General features: G+C 46.1%; 1 protein-coding gene across 6 annotated transcripts in view; it reads right to left on the bottom strand.

The window, feature by feature from the left end:
* LOC135282462 (transmembrane protein 132C-like) overlaps positions 1-20,278 on the bottom strand; it is a 174,026-nt gene that overhangs the window by 107,289 nt on the left and 46,459 nt on the right. For 5 of the 6 annotated variants that reach the window (XM_064392264.1, XM_064392260.1, XM_064392262.1 and 2 more), the window contains exon 2: positions 13,432-14,320. In XM_064392264.1, coding sequence (XP_064248334.1) covers positions 13,432-14,192 — 761 coding nt within the window. In that variant the 5' untranslated portion in view covers positions 14,193-14,320. Of the gene's footprint in view, positions 1-13,431; positions 14,321-17,167; positions 17,186-20,278 lie in introns of those variants that run through there. The other variant, XM_064392265.1, reaches the window with a different exon arrangement.

Below are 20,278 nucleotides of genomic sequence, written 5' to 3'. Positions count from 1 at the left end.
TCCTTCCTTCCTTCCTTCCTTCCTTCCTTCCTTCCTTCCTTCCTTCCTTCCTTCCTTCCTTCCTTCCTTCCTTCCTTCCTTCCTTCCTTCCTTCCTTCCTTCCTTCCTTCCTTCCTTCCTTCCTTCCTTCCTTCCTTCCTTCCTTCCTTCCTTCCTTCCTTCCTTCCTTCCTTCCACAGAAATATCTTAACAGCAGGCTCTCTGCCCACTGAGATGCTCTTGGTCTCTAACAAATTTTCACTCAATAAGCAAAAAACCCCAGAAAACTCCAGGAGAACCTCCCTGATAAATGTGCCTGTTCACAGGGCTTTCACTAGCTGAGTTCAGAATGACAAATGAAAGCTTCAGATCCATTTTTTGTTTTCAATAAAAATCTTGTTTAACAGTGTCATGAATATTCATGTTTTTGGCACGGCTCCAGATTAAGCAAGAAGAGCCAACTCAAACAAGAACACAACAGTCCACTTGGCTCTACAAAAGGATGCACTGGATTCTGGACACTAAACCACACTTAGGGAACGGTATAAATTCAAGTTCTAGTACAACCAACTTATTCACTTACATAAATTTACCTGTATCAGAATAAACAAAACTTAATTGAAATGAAAATTGAGAAAAAAAAGAAGACTGACTAAGCACAATCAGCTTCACCCACCAGGTCAGCACCACTCCTTTGGAATCTTACAAGAAACTTTTCTCTAAGGGTGCTTTAAGCCTTACAAGCACACTAGGAAGATGTTAAAAAGCATAAATGGCCAGATTTGAAGAATTTCCTATAAAAATCAATCCAGATTCCAATTTTCTCCAAAATACCCATCTGAATTCCCACTCATGGCTCTTTCTGCTCAGAATAACAAAGCTCTAATATAACACAGAGAATAGCTGGTCTTTGTTGGTTTTTTGATTTTTTTTTCAGCTACTCAGAACATGCTCAGATTGAGTTAAACTCAATTTATATTTCTTATTTTTCTATCCTTTTTATGTTTCTGGAAAAGACAAATAAAAGACAAAACCAGTTATCCATTAAACAAACACTCAAGTACACTTCAGACTGGCAATTGTGAATTTCAATAGAACTGACTAATTTTCTTACATTTGGAAAACTCAATTACCACAATCCTCGTGTCTTTTCCCCCTTTTCTTTCATGTTGTTGAATCAGTTGAGTATTTGGTGAAAGAGCAAATCACAGAGCAAACCTAACCAGTCCAGAAGGCCCCTTAAGCAGCATTTAAATAATTATCAAAGCAACATTCCTTATCCTTTGAGATGTTTTTTTGAGCACAGAAGGACACGTGGATGTTTCACCTGCTTTTGCCACGAGTCTGTTAAATTTCCTCCCCGAACAGGCAGGACTTAGACAAGAGCACACAATAGGAAGGAGCAGCAGTGGGAGGGGGAGGCAGGTATAATTACACAACAGGACAACCAGTGCCTCTGAACAAGCACAGCTCCCCAGAACACGAAGTTCTCGACCGTTTCCCGTTGCTGGAATTGCTGCTGCATCCAGCTGAGATGTGGCCATGACTCACCTCATTTAGGGAGATGAGAACAGGGCTGGGATGAGAACAGAGTGGCTCTTACCTAACACAGCTCCTGTGCAGGGCAGGAACCCCAGAGCTGCTCCTGCTCCACTGGCAGGAAAAAGCAGCACCCCCAGAGCAGAATCAGTAATATTCAAACCACAGCAAAGTGTGGGATCAAAATAACCCCGCAGAGGCACAAAAGCATCACCCTATTGTCACTGCAGGTTCCCATCTGCAGGGTGAGGCTTTCAGAAAGCACAGCCCTGGTTTAGGGTCCTGCACACAGAGCTCTGCAGGAGAGCCTCGTGCGGGACGGGGGCTCAGCCCTGCAAACGCTGCTCTCCACGCACAGCACCTTCAGTGGCAGCACTCCAGCAAAATGCTCCGTCAGAATAAACTCTGCTTGCTTTTAGGGCACGGTGCTGCAGAGTCATTTCCTCCTGGGAAACCCCTGGAGGAGTTAGAGATGAACCCAAGAGGGTGCAAAGATGTGCAATGAGGTTCCATCTCAAATCATACAGAATGTGACACAGAGCATGCAAGCCTCCTCTTGTAGATAATGATTAGCTTTTTAAATTATTTTACTTTTTTTTTTTTTTTTACTCTAAGATGAAAAGATAATTGCCACACTTATAATTGTGATAGGGAGCAGGGAAAACCCTAGAAAACACTTGCAGAAAGACTTTTTCCAGGAGAATTTCTCCCTTCGAGAAGAGCCAGACCTCAGAGCTGTCCCTGGCAGGGGTGGCACAGGGGTGTGGGAGCTCAAAGCAAGCTGCCCATGCTGGGAGGAGCTGGGAACACTTTATTCTGCACCTGCATCACTCACAGGGGATGTGAGGAACAGCAATCTGGAGCAAACTGGGTAGCAGAACCTCGTGGAGGGAACTCAGGCTACTGCAGTTTTGTAGAGCTTTTCATGAGACATTTGGGGGTTTTAAGGCAACAAAACAGAAGTACTAACACAGGGAAAGAACCTCTACTCCCTCCATTAGTGTTCACAAAAAGGTTGGGAGGGATTTTGAACGACTGCCAGAAGTTCATGGGATCAATTCCACTTCAAAATGGAGCTGTTCAAGAGCAAAAGCAAAGTTCACATGCCCCATCTGCTGTTAGATCCCATTCCCCCCAGCACTTCCCAACACCCAGCCAGGGACTGTTTCCACCCTGAAGTATCTGAAATCTAATTAACCATGGGCAGGAATAAAAGCAGAGCTGAAGCAGCTGACATAGAATTCTGTGTGTGCTGAAAGGTGACACCAGTTACACGCCAGGGCAGAGCCCTGCAGTTTGGTGCTCTATCCAGCACAATCATGACATATTTGCACAGCTCTGGCATCCATTAGGTGTGCACAGTGAATAAAAAGGACACGTTGTGGTGGGGTTTATGTCAATGTTTTCTTTGAGGAAGAAATAAAGCAGCAGTTACCATAGCAATGGACAGAGAGCCCATCAGCCCATGCTATGAAAATTAAAGAATGCAGGCTGCAGATGACAGCACAGCCCCACTTCAGTAACACAAAGAGGGATGAGGCATATTAATTTCTGCACAACTATTCAAGATTTCTTTCAAGATCTTTCAGAAGATATTAACATTAACCAGCTGTCACTATCTACAACCAGCTGATAAAATCTTCATTCAGCTCTCTCAATATTTCTGCCCAGTACAAATTACAGCAGCATTGTCTCAGACAGATAAGAGAAAAACTCTTGAGCATACCCTTGAGTCGGGAGAAGGGAGGTTACACATCATCCTCACGTGCTGTGCCCAGGCTGGACTGCCACCTGCAGTGCCCTGGGTGAGCAGGGCTCTGAACAGCGGGGGTTAGGAGCTGCCAGGCACCAGCAAAGGCACTGGGAATTCCTGTGGGCACTGCCAGGCACCAGGAAAGGCACTGGGAGCTCCTGTGGGCACTGCCAGGCACCAGCAAAGGCACTGGGAGCTCCTGTGGGCACTGCCAGGCACCAGCAAAGGCACTGGGAGCTCCTGTGGGCACTGCCAGGCACCAGCAAAGGCACTGGGAGCTCCTGTGGGCACTGCCAGGCACCAGCAAAGGCACTGGGAGCTCCTGGGAGGGCAGTGTCACCCAGCTCAGCCCTGAGGGACCTGAGCCCCAAGGTGCTGGGGCTTCCCTCCAGAGCTCCTTCCATCTGGAATCGCCACTCTCACGGATCCTGAGGACAGCAGGAGCCTCTCACCAATGAAAGTCCTGTCCCGAGGACCCAAAGCCACCTCCCTGAACACTGCTGGGATGTCACCTGCAGGGCTGTGACACTCCTGTCCCCACGGCTGACTTGTGACACACTGCCTGCTCTTTCTGCGTTTGCCCTGAGCCTCTGCTCAGGCCAGCTCTGTTCTCTTCTCAAATGAATCACAGCTTTAAAACCAGCCTTGTATCACCTTCTGTCTCAAACCCCGATATTACAGAGGTGCATTGTCCCCAGTCATCATCACACAACCAACAGTGACTAAGTACACACCAAAAAAATGGTTTTGTCATTCCTTTCTACTGGAAAACTGTAATCAGGCTGCTATAGATGGGAAAATCAGAGGCTGCTGCTAATGTGGCCTGTCATGGATGTCTGCAATCCAAAGGAATAAAAAGTAGCCTAAAGCCTGTGAATATTCTCATTACTTTGCACAGGACTACATTTGGGCCCGTTCCTCAGTGACAGGCTCCTGCTGAGGGCTGGTGCTTCCTTTCCACAGGAAGAACTCTCAGTGCAATCAGAGCTTTTTCTAAGCTAGACATAACCTCAAGCAGAAAAATATTTTTGTTGCTACTGGTGGTGTCTGCACAACCTGCAGAGAGCAGGCACAGCGAGTGCCTCAGTGACTCCAGCAATTACCATCACAGCACCTCATTTTTTAAAAGCTGTAGTAAAGCTTACAGCCCTGAGTTAGCAGCCATGCAACCCACAGGAAAATTTCGTTTCCTCAATCCACAGATGTCCAATATGCCAAATGAGGAACCCCTCGGGCTGGTCAGTAACATTTGTGCCTCAGTGATCACCTGTAGGGCTGAACTCCCTCCCCAGCACTCCTGGGGTGAATGAAAGATAAAGCAGGACTTTATGGTCTGGTCTGGCAGACACTCTTTTATCTGCAAAACCAAGTTGTGATTCATGATCCACAACTGTTTATGTGTTCTGGTTAACAACCAATCAGGGAGGTTGAGGAAGCAAGCTCTACATTTTGGAAAGTGCCACATATTGCCCTTAATGAGCCTGTCTGTCTTGTACCAAGTGCTCGCCCTGGTGGCACTTTGGAAATGAAGGGTTACATCTTAGAGCCAGAGCCTGTATGAAAAAGAGATTCTTTCAAGCAGCCCGACAGCTGAAAATGCAGAGGGCTGTGTCTGAAGTGCTTCCCCCATTTTTCTCTTCTCCCAAGATCCAGGCTGTTTCTCAAGCCCTCCTCTCTCCAGTCTTGCTGATCCAAGCAGCAATACGAAAACCCAACACGGTGTCACTGGAGATGATTAGGCTGTTAGTGCAAATTAACCCCCTGGCAGCTTTGCTAATACAGACACTTTGTAACACACCAGGAACCAGAAAAACAACAAAAAAAATTGCTGAGTTTCCTTTTAACCCAGTCTCATCTCCGCTATGAATTTATCAGCTGCTCTGTGTATTCAAAGTCTGTAGAAATGCAACTTGCTTTTCAAGAGAATAATAAATACAACAGCAGGGTGGGATTTCCAGGAAACACACCCAAGGGGTCCCAAAGGGAATGGTGGCCAAACTTGGGAGTCAAACATTCTATAATGTACAGGAAAACTCAGCATTCTGTAGAAATTCACTCAAGTGCAGAGCAGCTCTTCCCAAGATCCTTGTGCCTTTTGTGGGAGTTTTAACTGTGAAGTGCCACCAGAACATACAAACAATGTGATTTCTTTGTGCCTGTGCTGTCACCAGTGAGGAGCAGCATTCTGCCAGAACAGAAACTTCAATCAATCTGACACTTTCTGTCTTAAATAATAAGCCCCACGAGCACCAATAAAACCACAAACCCGTCAGATTTTACAATTCTGCTAGCACCTACTCTTGGATTACCCCCCATTCGTCCTTCCACCCCAAATCCTCCTCCCTGCAAGCTCTGAGCTGGGGCTGCTGCTGTCCCTGCCAGGATGACTCCAGCAAGTCACTCCTGCAGCTTGAAAAGATGCTCCAAGGCTTTAAAGCCTCGGTTTCTCTCAGGGATGCTCATTTCCATTCAGACCCAGAGGCTCACACACTTCCTTGCTTCCAGCGGCCCTGGAACCCAGCAGCTTGTCAGATAATCGCACAGGATTCCCAGGAGATCCCCTAACGCAGCAGATGACAGCCTTGCTTCAGACAGCCACAAACATTCCCGATTCCACCCAACTCCCAGCAGAGCGGGATTTCCCTCCTCTCTGCCGGCTTGGGAGGACTGGGGTTTACGCCGTGTGATCTTCTAACGAGCCACCATTGTCACTAATTAGGCAGGGAACCAAAGATTTAATTAACGCTCGTAACTGGAGTCACACAAGTGGCTAATAGTCTAAACAGGAATTAAGCGGTGCCTGATCCCGTCTGCAGGCAGCCCTGCAGGGACTGCAGAGCTGGGCAGAAAGGCTGCAGGACCTGCGGCAGGACAGGAGCACCTGCAGCACCTGGGGCAGCCGGGGGGACATCACCAGCCTGGGACAGCCAGGGGAGACCTCACCTGGGACAGCCAGGGGGACGTCACCAACCTGGGACAGACAGGAGAAATCTTACCTGGGACAGCCAGGGGGACATCACCAACCTGGGACAGCCAGGGGGACATCATCAACCTGGGACAGACAGGGGAGACCTCACCTGGGACAGCCAGGGGGACATCACCAACCTGGGACAGACAGGGGGACATCACCAACCTGGGACAGCCAGGGGGACATCACCAACCTGGGACAGACAGGGGAGACCTCACCTGGAACAGGCAGGGGGGACCTCACCAGCCTGGGGGGACAGGGGGACATCACCAACCTGGGACAGCCAGGGGTGACACAGCAGGAGGGGATGGCAGGGGGAGCACTGCACACCTCAGTGTGAATTCCTCAACTCCAACACCTTCTGCCACAAGGGAAGGCAGCCCTGGCTCCAGCACCAGGAACTCTCTGGTTTCCTTCTCTCCCATTCTTGGCCAATCCCTGCAACAGCCCCCATCCATTTATTCTACTTTTCCAATCAGCACATTAGGAGAAGTTTGCAAACACACAAGCCTGAAGTGCAAAGGTTCAAATCCATTTTATATTTTATGTGTGTATATATATATATATATATATATATATATATATATATATACACACACACACACACAAGATATGTGTGTGTATATATATGCACACACAATATAGATATATGTGTCTACATATATACACACATATATAGACTATGTTTATATTTGTATTTATATATTTATGTATAGTTATGTACATTTATTTATGCACAGTTTTATAGATTTATGTGCAGATATATATCGTTATATATAGTAGTATATATATTTATATATAAATGTCTATATATAGTTCAGGTTTGTTTACAGTTCCATGGAGATAGCCCAGGACCCAGCCCAGAGAATATATTTATAAATATACATATATTCACTAAATATAGTTATATATAGCGTATATATATATTTATATATATATATATAAAACATTTATATATGTATTTATTTATATATTTATGTATATTTATATATATTTATAGACAGTTATATATAGTGTATATATATTTATATATAGTAGTGTATATATACATTTATCCATCAATATTTCTCTGCAGTTCAGGTTTGTTTACATGGAGATAGCCCTGGAGCTGGCCCAGAGAACCCACAGCCCCACACTTTGGGAATCCCTGCTTCCACAAGAGCCAGACCATTGTGCAAGTGCTGCCCCAAGAGCCAGACCATTGTGCAATTCCTGCACGCTCTGAGTGACAGAACTGCACCGTGCAGGAGCAGACGAGGTGTCAGGGAATGGTCTCAGAAGGGAGCTCCAGCCTGAGCTCTCCCTGGCCTTCAGCAGCTCGGAGCTTCCCTGCCCAGCTCCTCAACCCAGCAGGGTCTGAATTCTCCTGGCTGCAAAGCTGTGCTTCACCAACCTGCTCAATCAGCGAATGATTTCCTGAGCACAGAGCACAGAATCAGCCTTCTAACAATAAATCCATAGGTTATTCTCACAGGTAATGAGTACATTTGGTTGGAGAATTGTTCAAAAGGTCTCTCAGGCACCACAGTTTTTCAGAGGGATTTAAAGAGTCAGGGGAGAGTTTCTGTTTTCTCTTTTCTAGGTAGCTTCAATTTCAAGTTAATAATTAGTTCTTTTAAAAACTTTATTAAACCAGACTGCTGCTACCACAGTGATCCCTTCCCTGCTTTCCTTGCTCTGGTGAGAAGCACCTTTCTCAGATGTTTAAAGGACATCCTCCTCCCCAGCTTAGCAGTTCTGAGAACGAGTCATTAGTTTGGAGGACCCAGCTGCCTCTGGTGTGACACCAATGTCCCTGAAAAGTGCCTGCTAAGGGCTAATGAAATTAAACTGGAGCACGCCACTCTCTCAAAATAGCATTAACACATTCCCTTCTTTGAAGAAGTATTTTTTACATCACAAATGCTTTCTAAAGCTACACTGGGAAATATTCCCCCTTTAGTGTGTCACTTCTCCAGTAAATGGTAATTAGGAGTGCTCCAGCAGACTGCCCCCATTGCTCACTGGAGCAGAACATCCAAGCTGATGGCACCACTACTATGACTCTACTGGGGAGAAATCCCAACAAAGCACTTGCAAGGTGCTGCTGTACCTCAGCACTGCTGAAACCCCATAATAATCCCCTCTTCTCTTCCAATAACCTGCTCCACTGTGCATGCGTAGCTGAATTGTTACTAATCACTCTATGGAAGGGAAAATAAAACAAACAAACAAATAAAATCTTTAAAGTTCCACAAGGGTGAACACCAGACAGTGAACTACATAAACCTCTGTCAATGAAATATATAAAACCCCTTCAATTCATAATTCACACCTCTGGGCATTTTTGCAAAGCAACATTGGACCAGCACCTGGCTTTAGGAGCCCTATCAATGCCACAAAGCAACTCAATTTTCCAATTAAAATAACCCTGAAATAATGAGACAACAAAACCAAGTCCAGGGGATTCAAACTCCTCTCCCTTCACACCTGAAATGCTTTCGTGCAGTGAAATGATTGTTAAATATTTAAGCAATGCAAAGCTGCACAGGACATGTAAAATGTTTTGTTGCAGTTCTTGCCATTTGGAGATGCTCATGTACACCCAGAAGAGCATCCCACCAAACTCTTCTGTCTCTCTTCATTTCACTCCAAGCTCTGCTGGTTTTAAATATGAATCAGTGCAAAAAAAAGCACCCTCCACCTCAGAGCTGAAAAACTGCATTCAATTTACCATGGAAAATAGATCCTTGAGATAATGCATCCTAAAATCTGGGTTAACACAAAACGTAGAGTGATTCCAGCTCTGGTTTAGGTTTGCATGTTTTGAGATCTTCAGTTCTTCATTGGGATGTCACCTGTGCTTGCCATGATGCCACCACACTGCAGTGTCAAGAACTAATGAGCCAACAACCAAGTACAGAATTCGGGGTAGCAAATGTTATTTCATCAAATGGTAAGGTGAAAATGTCACTATCTAAAAGCAAACAGTAACTGCTTGAAAACGTTACTGTTTTTGGTTCTTTCAGGTGCAGCGGAGGGCAGTGCCAGGCTCCTCAGAGAGGTTTATTCCATGGGAGCCTCAAACAGGACTTCATGCAGAGTTTGTGTTGAAGATGCCTCTTTTCATGACCAATTCCTCCAAAATGGCTTTTTGTATTGAGATTCCCAAGCACTTACAGAGATGTTATGACCATAACAACCTTTCCTACCTCTGGTGCTGCTCCTCACGTGCATCCTCCTCCAGGTCCTTCAGCTGCTGCCAGCACCACCCAACACAGCCCTGCTGTCAATACCCATTAGGCACTGAGATGTAAAAGCTGTCCCAGCTCATGGGTTTAATAGCTTTCCTCACTGCATTTATCCTTATCCAATTTGTAGATTTATTATTACTCCTAATTATCCATTGTGTTGGGTTGATTTGTTTGCTGGACACTGATTACAACCTCCATCCCTCCAGGTGCAGCGAGCTGCACTGCAAGATCTCTAATAAGGAGCCTGAAGGGAAGAAAAAAACCACTCCTCCTTTCTCTAATCAGGATGTAACAACTTCATCCCCTTTCTCCTCACTCACCCCGCTCAAGAGCTCCTGTAAATCAGGTTATGTGCTGGTTCAGCACCTTGCAGAGAGCCAGAGCTGATGTGCTGCCCTGTACAGAAAGCTCTCAGCACTCCCACCCCTTCTGCTTGGCCCTGTGCTGCTCAGAGCTGTGCCACAGCAAACATGGCACAACATGGCATGGGAAGCAGCTGCCAGGGTCCTGTCGTGGTGAGCACCTGGAGGAGTGTTTTGAGCTCCAGAACATACAGCAGTGCACACAGGAGAGCCTTTTCCAACCTTTCCAGAGCTGCCTGGTGCCTTCAGCTCGCCCCTGCCCAGCTCCTCCTCACCTTCAAGCACACCAGCAGTCACACCCAGTTACATGTCACCCTCTGGAAGCCAACCCCACAAGAATTCCTTCTTTTCAGTTTGGTTCTGCTGGGTGTGAGGGTTCAGGAAAGCAGTCAAGAACAGGGTTGTGCCCTAACGATTTTGCTTTCTAATCCTCAGAGACAAGACCCAAAATGATAACTCAGATTAGAGAAGAGCGTAACAGCACTTGGAGGGGTCACAGTCAGTGCTGGTAGCTCTGCCAAAGCCAGTGGTAACAATTTGTGGCAGCTCTGAGAACGACACAAGACCTCAATAATCTTAATTTTAAAAATTGCGGGTTTTTTTAATTTTCTGTCCTGTACTGGTGCTTGTTTCCTTTGTTTCATACTTTACCAACTGCTAAAGGTAACAGTAATTTTCCTTGCTGTACCATCAGCAGCAAGTGTAATTCATCTCTCTTTAGGGAGCCCAGAAATCCAGTGGTAGGAAAGCAGGGCAGTATTTTCCTCCCTCTTCTCTATTCCTTCAGCTCTTTTATCAAGATTTTCCCATTCATATTATTGTTACAACATAAGGCAAACCTGAAACCCTTTCCATGAGAGGAGTCAAAGTCCTGCAGTAAAAGGGCTAAACACTCCCAAGAGTGATGCTGACCAAGTGTTTGCATTTTCTGTTTTGCAGATAGAAAATGCCTGTAAAGACCAACCAGAGCTGACACAGCAGGACAGGAACAGGACCCACAACCTCTCAGGATGGTTTGGACTGTTCCCACAACAGTCCTGTGCTCACTGGGTGCAAGAAAGGAGCAGCTGTGTTTATCCACAGGGTGTTCCTGCAACAATAATGCACTGCCCTGCACAACCCACCCCACTCCCTGCCACAGCAGCCATCCCCTGGACTGCACTGGTGCTCCTGGGTGACAGATACAGTACCAGGATGCTGAATTAAGACAATTTAAGAACATGGATAAATTCACAGATACAGTACCAGGATGCTGGATGAAAACACAATTTAAGGACTGGATAAATTCACAGATACAGTACCAGGATGCTGAATTAAGACAATTTAAGAACACTGATAAATTCACAGATACTGTACCAGGATTCTGAATTAAGGCAATTTAAGAACACTGATAAATTCACAGATACAGTACCAGGATGCTGAATGAAGACACAATTTAAGACCACGCTTTCAATTGCCATGATTTGTGGCTATGAGGTCATTTAGACCAGTCTGCTTCCCTTTTGCCAGAGAAGATTTGTAGCTATTATTTCCCACCCCCCAAGCAATGATCACATGCTGTTTGCTTCAGCTCTGCATGTTGCAATACCTCAATGAATAATATACAAGGAGCAGAAAATAAACAAGCCCACTGTGCCCGGGGATAGTGTGTGGTGTGTTTTTCTGTAGGATGATTAAATGTGAGTGCATGTCACAGGATGTAGGGCTTGCTGTGCTGGGAGCCCAGGAGGATGAGAGCACACAGCTCTCTCCAAGCAGGCAAATGGCCACGGAGAAGGTTAAGGGGGCCCCCAGGCAGGCCCAGCATGTGCTCTGCTATTCCCTGGCTGCTCTGCTCTCTGGGCTCTCTCTCCAGACACAGACACTCCACGGGGGCCTGGCTCACACTCCACCCCTTCCACACCTTGAAGTTGCACTGAAGGCATCAGATTCCCACCACAGAATGGGATGCTCCACTTGGCTTTGCCAGCCTTTCACCAGCCCTCTGCTGATGCCTTCAGTCTGAGCTTTCATATTTCCACATTCTGCACTGCCTAGTGTGTGACTCTGAGCTCCACAGAAAGTGCCAGCAGCTCTCCTCACAGCTCAGGCACACAGAACAATCCTTTTCCAGCCCAGAACCAAGGACACCACTGCAGCTTCAGCCCAAAAAGTATCACACAACAGGGAATGGAGGAGAGCAACCTGGGAGGGTGGGACTGCATCACCTGAGCTGGAATCGGACAACATCCCACATTCCCATCTCTGTCTCCTGCACCCCTCAGCCAGACTCATTTCTGAGCAAAGAAATACAGATTTCAACAAGCTTGTTTCTCTTCAACTCGCTTTTCAGGAAAATAAAGAGAGTGACAAGGACCTTCAGAGAGTGATCCCCACTCCCATTCACCCAACAAACACCCAGCTCACTGCCTCTGGATTTCTTCTTTCACCACAGCTACGTTTGTTATGTGCAAAAGTATTCTGTTTCTACTACTTTGTGTAAAGGGATTTTCAATAGAAGGGAAGTAACAACATCAGAAAATAACTTTAGCACAGAGGTTTCACTCAGTAAACAGGTGTCTGGGAGATTATCTCGCCAATTTAACCAAAGCTGCAAACACCACAACCGTTCTGGGATGACTAAAATCCCCTTTTTTCAAATAAAAGCCTTTTATCTGCCAAGCGACACTTCCTGTTCTAAAGGCTATTCTCCTCGGTGGTTGTCAACTATGTATTAATCTAATTCTTATAAGCCTTAGAAATAAATTCTTTCATGTGCAGAATCTTTTGGGAAACTGATTCCCTGAGGCTTTAGAGAGCAATTGTTGCTTATCACCGTGGAAATTTCCACTGAATTTAAAGCCTGGTAACAAGTTAAAAAAAGATACATCAAATTTTTCAGTGATTAACAAGTTTCCCAGTCTTTGTCATCCTCAAAGGATTTTCATCTGATCGGTAGGGAAACGGCTAAAAATGAAAATAAAAGGGAAGTGATCTGACCCAGTAAGGCAGTTCCTGTGTTCCCACTCCTGTCCAAAATAATGGCACTCACTTCTAACAGTCCCTTACAGGCAGCAGCAGCAATATCAAACACCTTGGGCTTTATTTAAAGGACAAATGTGCTGCCAAAGACAAACACTGCTTAACTGCAAGTGGATAGTTAAACCCTCCCTACAGAGCTCTCCTAACAAAACCACTCTGTGTGTGGGAGAGGCAAGCTCTGCCAGAACACTTAGAGAAAAGCAGGTAATTGAAGTTTTTCTGCATTCAAACTCCATGCCTGTGCAATAAAAACCCGATTTTAAAAGCGCCATAAAGCAGAGAAGTTTTCTGATGCCTGGCTGTCTGTCACGGCACAGAAAGGGCCCTGCTAAAGCAGAGTTTTGTACCTTGCTGCACACCGTGGGGCTGTGGTAAACGGCACGGCAGACACGCTGAAAACCCCCCTGTGACGGGGGCTTTCATCCCTCCTCACAGCATGCAAAGGGGAAAATAAGGTATTTATGACTAGGAGCAACCTGCAGTGGGGATCAGCTTCAAATCAGCTGAGATCCATCCCGCGTCCCCAACATCTTTGTGTGTCACCATGTCAGAAACACGCCCGGCCAACCGCCTCACCTGAGAATGAACTGATCCACCGTGGAATTGTTGGCAATTGTCACGTACACATTCACCACCTCGCCTTGTTTGACGGGCTTGGAGGGCAGCCACACCACAACGTTGCTGTCCAGCCGCAGCTCCGTCAGCTGGGAGGCCTCCTGGCCCCGGTAGAGGCTGACAGAGCCGATCCTCTGCAGGTGGGACATGGTTTCATCCACGCCATCCTTCCCGGGCCGGATGGCGTTGCCCTTGCGGATGTCCTCGGCCGTGCACTCGCCCTTCTCGTCCCCGGGCTGCACCGTGTAGTAAAGCTCCACAGGGCTCCCCTCCAGCTGCTCCGCGGGCTTCTTCCTGCCCGTGAGCACGGTGGGGGGGTTGAACCAGGCGGGCAGCAGCTCCAGCTGTGCCACGCAGAGCCCCAGGTCGCCCCGCAGGCGGCAGCTGCCGCGCACCTCGCGCGTCTCGCGGAAGGCGAACACGCGCAGGCAGGGCAGCCGCTCCGCGGGGCTGTACTCGTCCCAGTCCCTGCCCACGATGTAGAACAGCACCTGCACCCGCGGCTTGCTCAGGTAGATCTTGGTGCTCATGATGTAGGCCTGGAGCTTCCAGTTGTAGGTGAATTTGTTGGCGGATCCAAAGGAGCTGGAAGTCAACATGAGGTCCTGGGGCACCGCTTGTTCCACGGAGAAGGGTCCGTAGCTGGCGTTTAACACGGGCGGTCTCTTGGCTTTGTATGGGAAGAAGGACTCCACCCTGGACTGCAAACTGGAATTTCTCATGAAGTCCTGGTTGGCTTCTTTGAGGAAGAAAGACGTCTCGGCGTTGAAGAGCCGATAGCTCACAGGTAGGTAGGTTGGTAGTGAAGAAAATCGCTGGTTGTTGTCCAAGACCCCTCGACACTCCGTCACTAATAAGAGAAAAGGTGAGTTAGACAAAGTCTGGTTATGGATTCAAAGGGACACACAGCACAGCTTCAGTGGAGACACCTGGTAAGTTAGGGACAAGCATTATTCCATGCAAAGGACATTTACAGGGCAGTTACATGTTTAAATACAGAAAACTCTTTTCTGCATTACATTTCCGAAAGAAAATATAATGCAGCATGTCAGGAGAGCCCAATGACCAACAGCCCCAGGGCTGCTAGTCACCAGCCCTGCAGGATCAAAGGGAGCTTTTGCTCTAGGTGCCAAGAAACTGCCTTTCTAAGGACTCTCACACAACCATTTCACTCTCTGTCAAGTAACCTTGCTCTTGTATTATTGTTTCTGGCACTATAGTTCATATATCTTGTAAAATACTGACAGTATCTCAATTTCTTAAGTTCTTTAAAAGCAGCTGGACATCACAACCCAGAAGTATTTCAGTAAGTACTAATATGTAAGATGCACACACAGAGAACCAGCATGTGCTGGCCAATTTCAAGTTTCACCTGAACATCAGATCCCTTTTGACCTAAATGTTCTCTGTTAAGATTAACAACACATTGCTGAAAGGCAAAATGTATTGGCTAAAATAGGGTAGATAACAGTGGAGAAGAGTTCAAATACATGTTGATTATGTCATACAGCTTACAGCCCCTCTCCTTAACTCCTGGTGAAGGGATTGGCCATAGGTACAGAAGGTAAATGCATCTAATGCTGGACTTTTTGAGTATTGAAAAAATCAGAGCTTGCCCTTAGCTCCAGGATTCTCAGGGAATCCCATCAGAATCAGGAGTTAAGGTTCTGTGTAGGTTCAGCTCTTTAAAGAATAAAGGTAACCACAAGGACAGCACAGAATGCAGAGACTCATCTGGAGCTCAGGAACACCTGAGGATCCCAAAACACCCCACAGAGACACTGCCTTACCACCTTCCTCACAAAGGGCTGCAGCCCGGGGATTTCTGCAAGTCACATTTGCTGCCCTGGCATGTCTGGCTGCTAACGTGCTAATTATGCAGTCAAATTTAATTAAATGTTTTCAAGTAACGAATAAACAATCGATACCTGTCATGACACCAAATGGCTGCTGACAGACAGCCCCACTGCAGTCCTGTGGAGTGTGCAACGCCAGAGTGCAGGGAACAAAGAGCTTTGGGAGGCAGGTGTGAGGTAATTAAGAAAAGAAGGAGACAAATGTAGAGGTGGGGGAAATCAGAACTCTCAAAGGACAGCAGCCATAAATTTGAAGTAAGGAATTAAGATGTGTTCACTTATGTTTAATTCATGAACCACCATGGAACTGTTCTCCTAACTGAGCAAACTGCCATGACAAAACAAAATGAAAAGGTAAAAAAAGGGAAAGAAACAGTGAATTAGCAGCACAACACCCTCTCTCTGTCAGGCAGAATCACATTTAAGACTTAAAACATTGGTTTAGCCCACTGTTACAGCCCTGCAAGGCTCCAGTCCTTGGCACAGAGTTTAATTCTGCTGAAAAAGATGTTACAAATGCCACCTCCTGAGCTGACTGATTTCCCTTACCTGAGTCTGTCAGGACTCCATCCCTAAGCACTCTAACACTTCTAAAAGGAACACAAGGAAGAGCCTCTTTGGACCACAGACCTTTTGAGGGAAGAGGAAAACCTCCAGATTTCTTTGGTCCAGCAGCAGAACAAGAACCTGGATCCCAGATGCAGGAATGTCCTCTCTAAGCCCCTTCACCCACGCTGGATGAGCCTGCTGGGATCTGCTCACCTCCCTCTGCAAAAAACAACCACTGACATCCCAAGTGACAGCTGCCAACATGCTTTTCAATTAACACCTGGTTTGCCAGACAAGAATCTCTTGGAGGCCAGTTAGGCTACTGAGTTTGACTTGGGGACTGATGAGAATTTCTTTCTCGAGTGTCCTGCTGCTCAGCCAAGAGCCCGTGGCACCAGAGGGCAGGGCTGTGCTTAGGGGAAGCACACAAACACTTTCCTTGGTGAAGGAAAACATGGATTGGTTTAAGTTCACAAGTTTTCCGAAGGGTTTCCATGCCCAGGGATTCTCCACACACAGCCCCACTGCTCCACAGAGCCACACAAGTCAGAAACAACCTCAGCAGGCTGCAGAGACAAGTGAAGTCCTGTGATTTCAAAGGGCTGTTGGTCAGGATCTAAGCTTGAGACTTAGCAGCTGTTTTTGTGCAATTCCCAGGATTTTGCTGCAGCACATTATCCTCAGACAGACAGTGGGCTCATTTTTGCAGGCACTTCATTTATCCTGGGTTAATCACATGCATGAGGTATGTAGGACTTGGCCCAATATTAAGAAAAACAGTCATGCAACTTCTGCCTTAATAAGCTGAACACAAACAGCAAAACCCATGTGGCCAGACTGACAGCAGAAAGAAAAAACAACTTCAGTTTTTTGCATTGTAGTCTAAAGATTTCCACCCACTTTCATACAATACATAATGGATTCCTATATTTCTATACCGAAGGCTGTACTTTAGACAATTTATTTAAGCACTTTAAGCCTTTTACTGATAAAAGTGGTAGTTAAAATTGTCCATTTTATTTTTAGAATACCAACATCAGGCATCAGCAACTGCAGGCCATCACTTAAGGGATTTGTTCTATTCTCTTCATCTCTACCCAATAACTTTCACATCCTGGTATAATTAATTACCAGCATTTCCAGAGAACACTTTTGTATGTTTAATCAGCTCGGTTTCAAAGTTCTTTAATTTATCAGAGAATCTATTTAAACAAGATGCCATGGGTTTTCCTGAGTTTCACAGCACAAGTTATTATTTTAAACAACCATTAAGCGATGTTTACTTTATCTACCTGAAAAACTGATTTTTAAAAAGCAGCTCTGCCAGTCAGTGCTTTCAGGTGCTCCAGAACAGATTTTTGCATTTTAAAATGCTTTACCCCTTTCCATCACCCAACAGGAGTCACAGCTGCCCAGAGATGAAGTCCTGCATGGAAGAGGTTAACAACCATCAAACAAAGCCAGTATGAGCCAAGAACAAAAGTGAAGGCTTACAAGTAATTATTTCTTCTTTGTAACAGCCTGGTGACTTTTTAATCCTTCTTCTGGCATCATATGCCTCAGCAGCACTTCATCTGAACCCAAGCAGGCATCTGCTAAGCACATCACTGGCTCCAGTGTGACAGAGCAGCTCAAATTCCTGCAACCCAGTGAGCTCACTGGATGGGAAACGGTGACTTCTGATCGGAATTATTGTTATTATTTCTTGGATTCCAGCATAAGAGGAATTTTCTTTGGGGGTATTTCACATGGAGCTGGAGCCCTGGGTGCTGGATTCACTGGAACAGTCATAAAAGCTTCATATCTTGAGTTGTTCTTTCATGGGGTTGGTTTGAAGTGACTTTCTTTTGGGCAGGGAATGAAGGGTTTAGCTCGTGGGTGGGAGATTACTGGCCAGTGGCCACGGATCTTCAGTGCCTGATGCTGGATGAGCCTCTGAGCCTTCAAGGCAACCATCTGCCTGAACCCTCAGCCAGAAGGTTCTGGGCCAGGCAAGTCAGTGAGGAGCAGAAGACATCTGCCATGCAAAGGGGGAGTGATGAGAGGAGCCTTCCCTGCGCCTTGTTGGCCCTCAGAGGCACATTTATAATTGCTCCTTGCAGGAGACAAGCCAGAGGAAAAGAGGTGAAGAGATTTCTGTGCCTGTGTGTCCTCCTGGAACCCCAGCACAGCTGGAGCTCCCACCAGGAATTCTGCAGCTTTCAAGGCAGGATCTTCTCCCTCCTTTCTCCAACTACCTTTCCTCCATTCCTGAACCCAGCTATAATGGAATGCTGCACCATGTGCATTTTAACTTTGGTTCCATTTCCACACCACCAGAGTTTTAAAAAACAAGCCCCACCCCCCCCCCCAATATTATTCACAGCACCACCATCACCTAAAATCCTGGAAATGCTGCAAATGATCATCCCTGTCCTGCCATGGGCACCCACTCCCACCTGTCCCTGCACCCAGATGAGCACCTGAGCCAAACCATGCCCTCACAACATCCCCATCCTTCAGTTCTCCTCTGACTCATCTTCCCCTGTCCTGCTCCTGCAGAGCAAATCACAAATTCCAGCTCAGGAACTGCAGAACGGAATGAAAGCAGGGAAGATTCACTTCAATCAGCACAAATGCTTCCTTCACCCCAAAATGTCAACACCTCTGTTTGCTGCTTCATTTTCCCTTAATTTTCTGTGCCAGCACCACACTCAGTCACATTCAGGGACTTAGCAGTGTAGGAAATCTTTGTAGCAATGTTTTGCTCAGAACCAGAGCTCAGCAAATACATTCACTCAGACCTCAGGATGACCTCAGCTGCACTCTCATCCCCTCCAAGTTCCCCTTTCTTAACTTCTAGAAATAGGAAATTTTGCTGATGGAAAGGCTGAGTGGATCTTGAACCAAACAAGCTCAGATTGAGGATATGGAGCAGATTTTGGACTGTGAGGTTGATAAAATACAGCAGCAAAGGGAGCAATGGCTTCACATCCAGACTGATTGCCCCCTGACAGGCAGGGCTGCAGGCTCACACTCCCTTCTGGCTCAAAAGCTGCAGCTCTGTGGGCACTGCAGAACGTCAGCTGGGTGGCAGGGGAGCTGCAGGAGCCACAGCTCCCCACGTGTGCCCAGCAGAGCTGCCTCCCCATCCTCTGAGGGGCCACAGGAGCTCCTGGACTAACTGCACACAGGCAATGTCAAGTGTCAAATGCTTATGATGACCAATTTGTGAAGCTAAAAATAAACCCTGCAAACAAATCTGGCCAAGAAATCCACAGAGCAAACATTTGAGGGAAATTGCAGCCTATTCTCAAATATTCCGCGAGCACCTGGTGAGGGCAATTTCAAACAGAATTAATGCTAACAAAATTATTTTAGGAGTTCTTTTTGGAATCCAGAGCCCCCTAAATTGAAAGCTGAAGTCCAAGGACAGTTTGTACCTGCAGTGTTTTGCAGACTGACTTGGGATGGGATATTCCTATTCACATACACGGGAGAACAGAGTCTGGCTGGTTACCAGACATATTTTAAACCCACATATAGACACAGTCTTATCTAGCCTAGATCAGAGTTCAATTAAACCACATTGCAAAGATTGTTGGGAGACATTATAATCAGTTATTGTGAATAAATTTCCTATTTTATTTCAGTGGGAGATATTAACCGTATTCATTCAGTATATTGCTAAATGAAAAACTGCAATAATATTCTATTAAATAGACTTCTCTCACATTTTGAGAGTATATCCTTAATGAATTTATCCTTTGTACATTACAGATCAAATCTTCACTGAAGTCCTACAGACAATCCTGGATTTAGTACAGAAGTGAACACTTGCCCCATTCTTCTGCAGCAGAGGCAGAACAGTGGCATTTCAGAGCTGGCAGAACACGACAAGCACCTAAAGCAAGGACTGGACAAAGGTACACAGCAACCTCTGCACTCCTTGAAAACAGAAAAAATGGGATGGCAACAAAACTAAATTATGGGAATTCCAAGGGAATGAAAAATATTTTGCTAGAGCTCACTGGCAGGGAACTCCCCAGAAGCAGAAGGGTGCTCAGAATGCTGGCCCTGACGTGCAGCCCATGCAGAGCAGTGCCATTAACCACATGTAAAACCCCTTGTTTGAGTTGCATCGATTAGAACCCAGGATTAGACCTCTGCATTCTAAAGCCTTATCCAACATCTGTCAGGTTGTTCCATTTTCCTCAGGATTACCAACACAACAGACACGTGTATAAACCACAAATAGCTGCTTGTGAGGCACAGCCTTTTCACCAACAGGAAAGAGAAGCTTTCAAGTCTATTTTGGAAACACAGAACTCTCAGAAAACTGCACATCAGAAAGGCATTTCCAATGTTTTAATAACAGCCTCCAATGGTTTTTGTAGTTCTGTACATGCCCCCCTTTGGCTGCA

This window comes from Passer domesticus, chromosome 17 (genome assembly GCF_036417665.1).
Source record: "Passer domesticus isolate bPasDom1 chromosome 17, bPasDom1.hap1, whole genome shotgun sequence".
Taxonomy (NCBI): Eukaryota; Metazoa; Chordata; class Aves; order Passeriformes; family Passeridae; genus Passer; species Passer domesticus.
The sequence above is the reverse complement of the archived record's forward strand: the minus strand, read 5'-3'. Positions and strand labels throughout refer to the sequence as shown.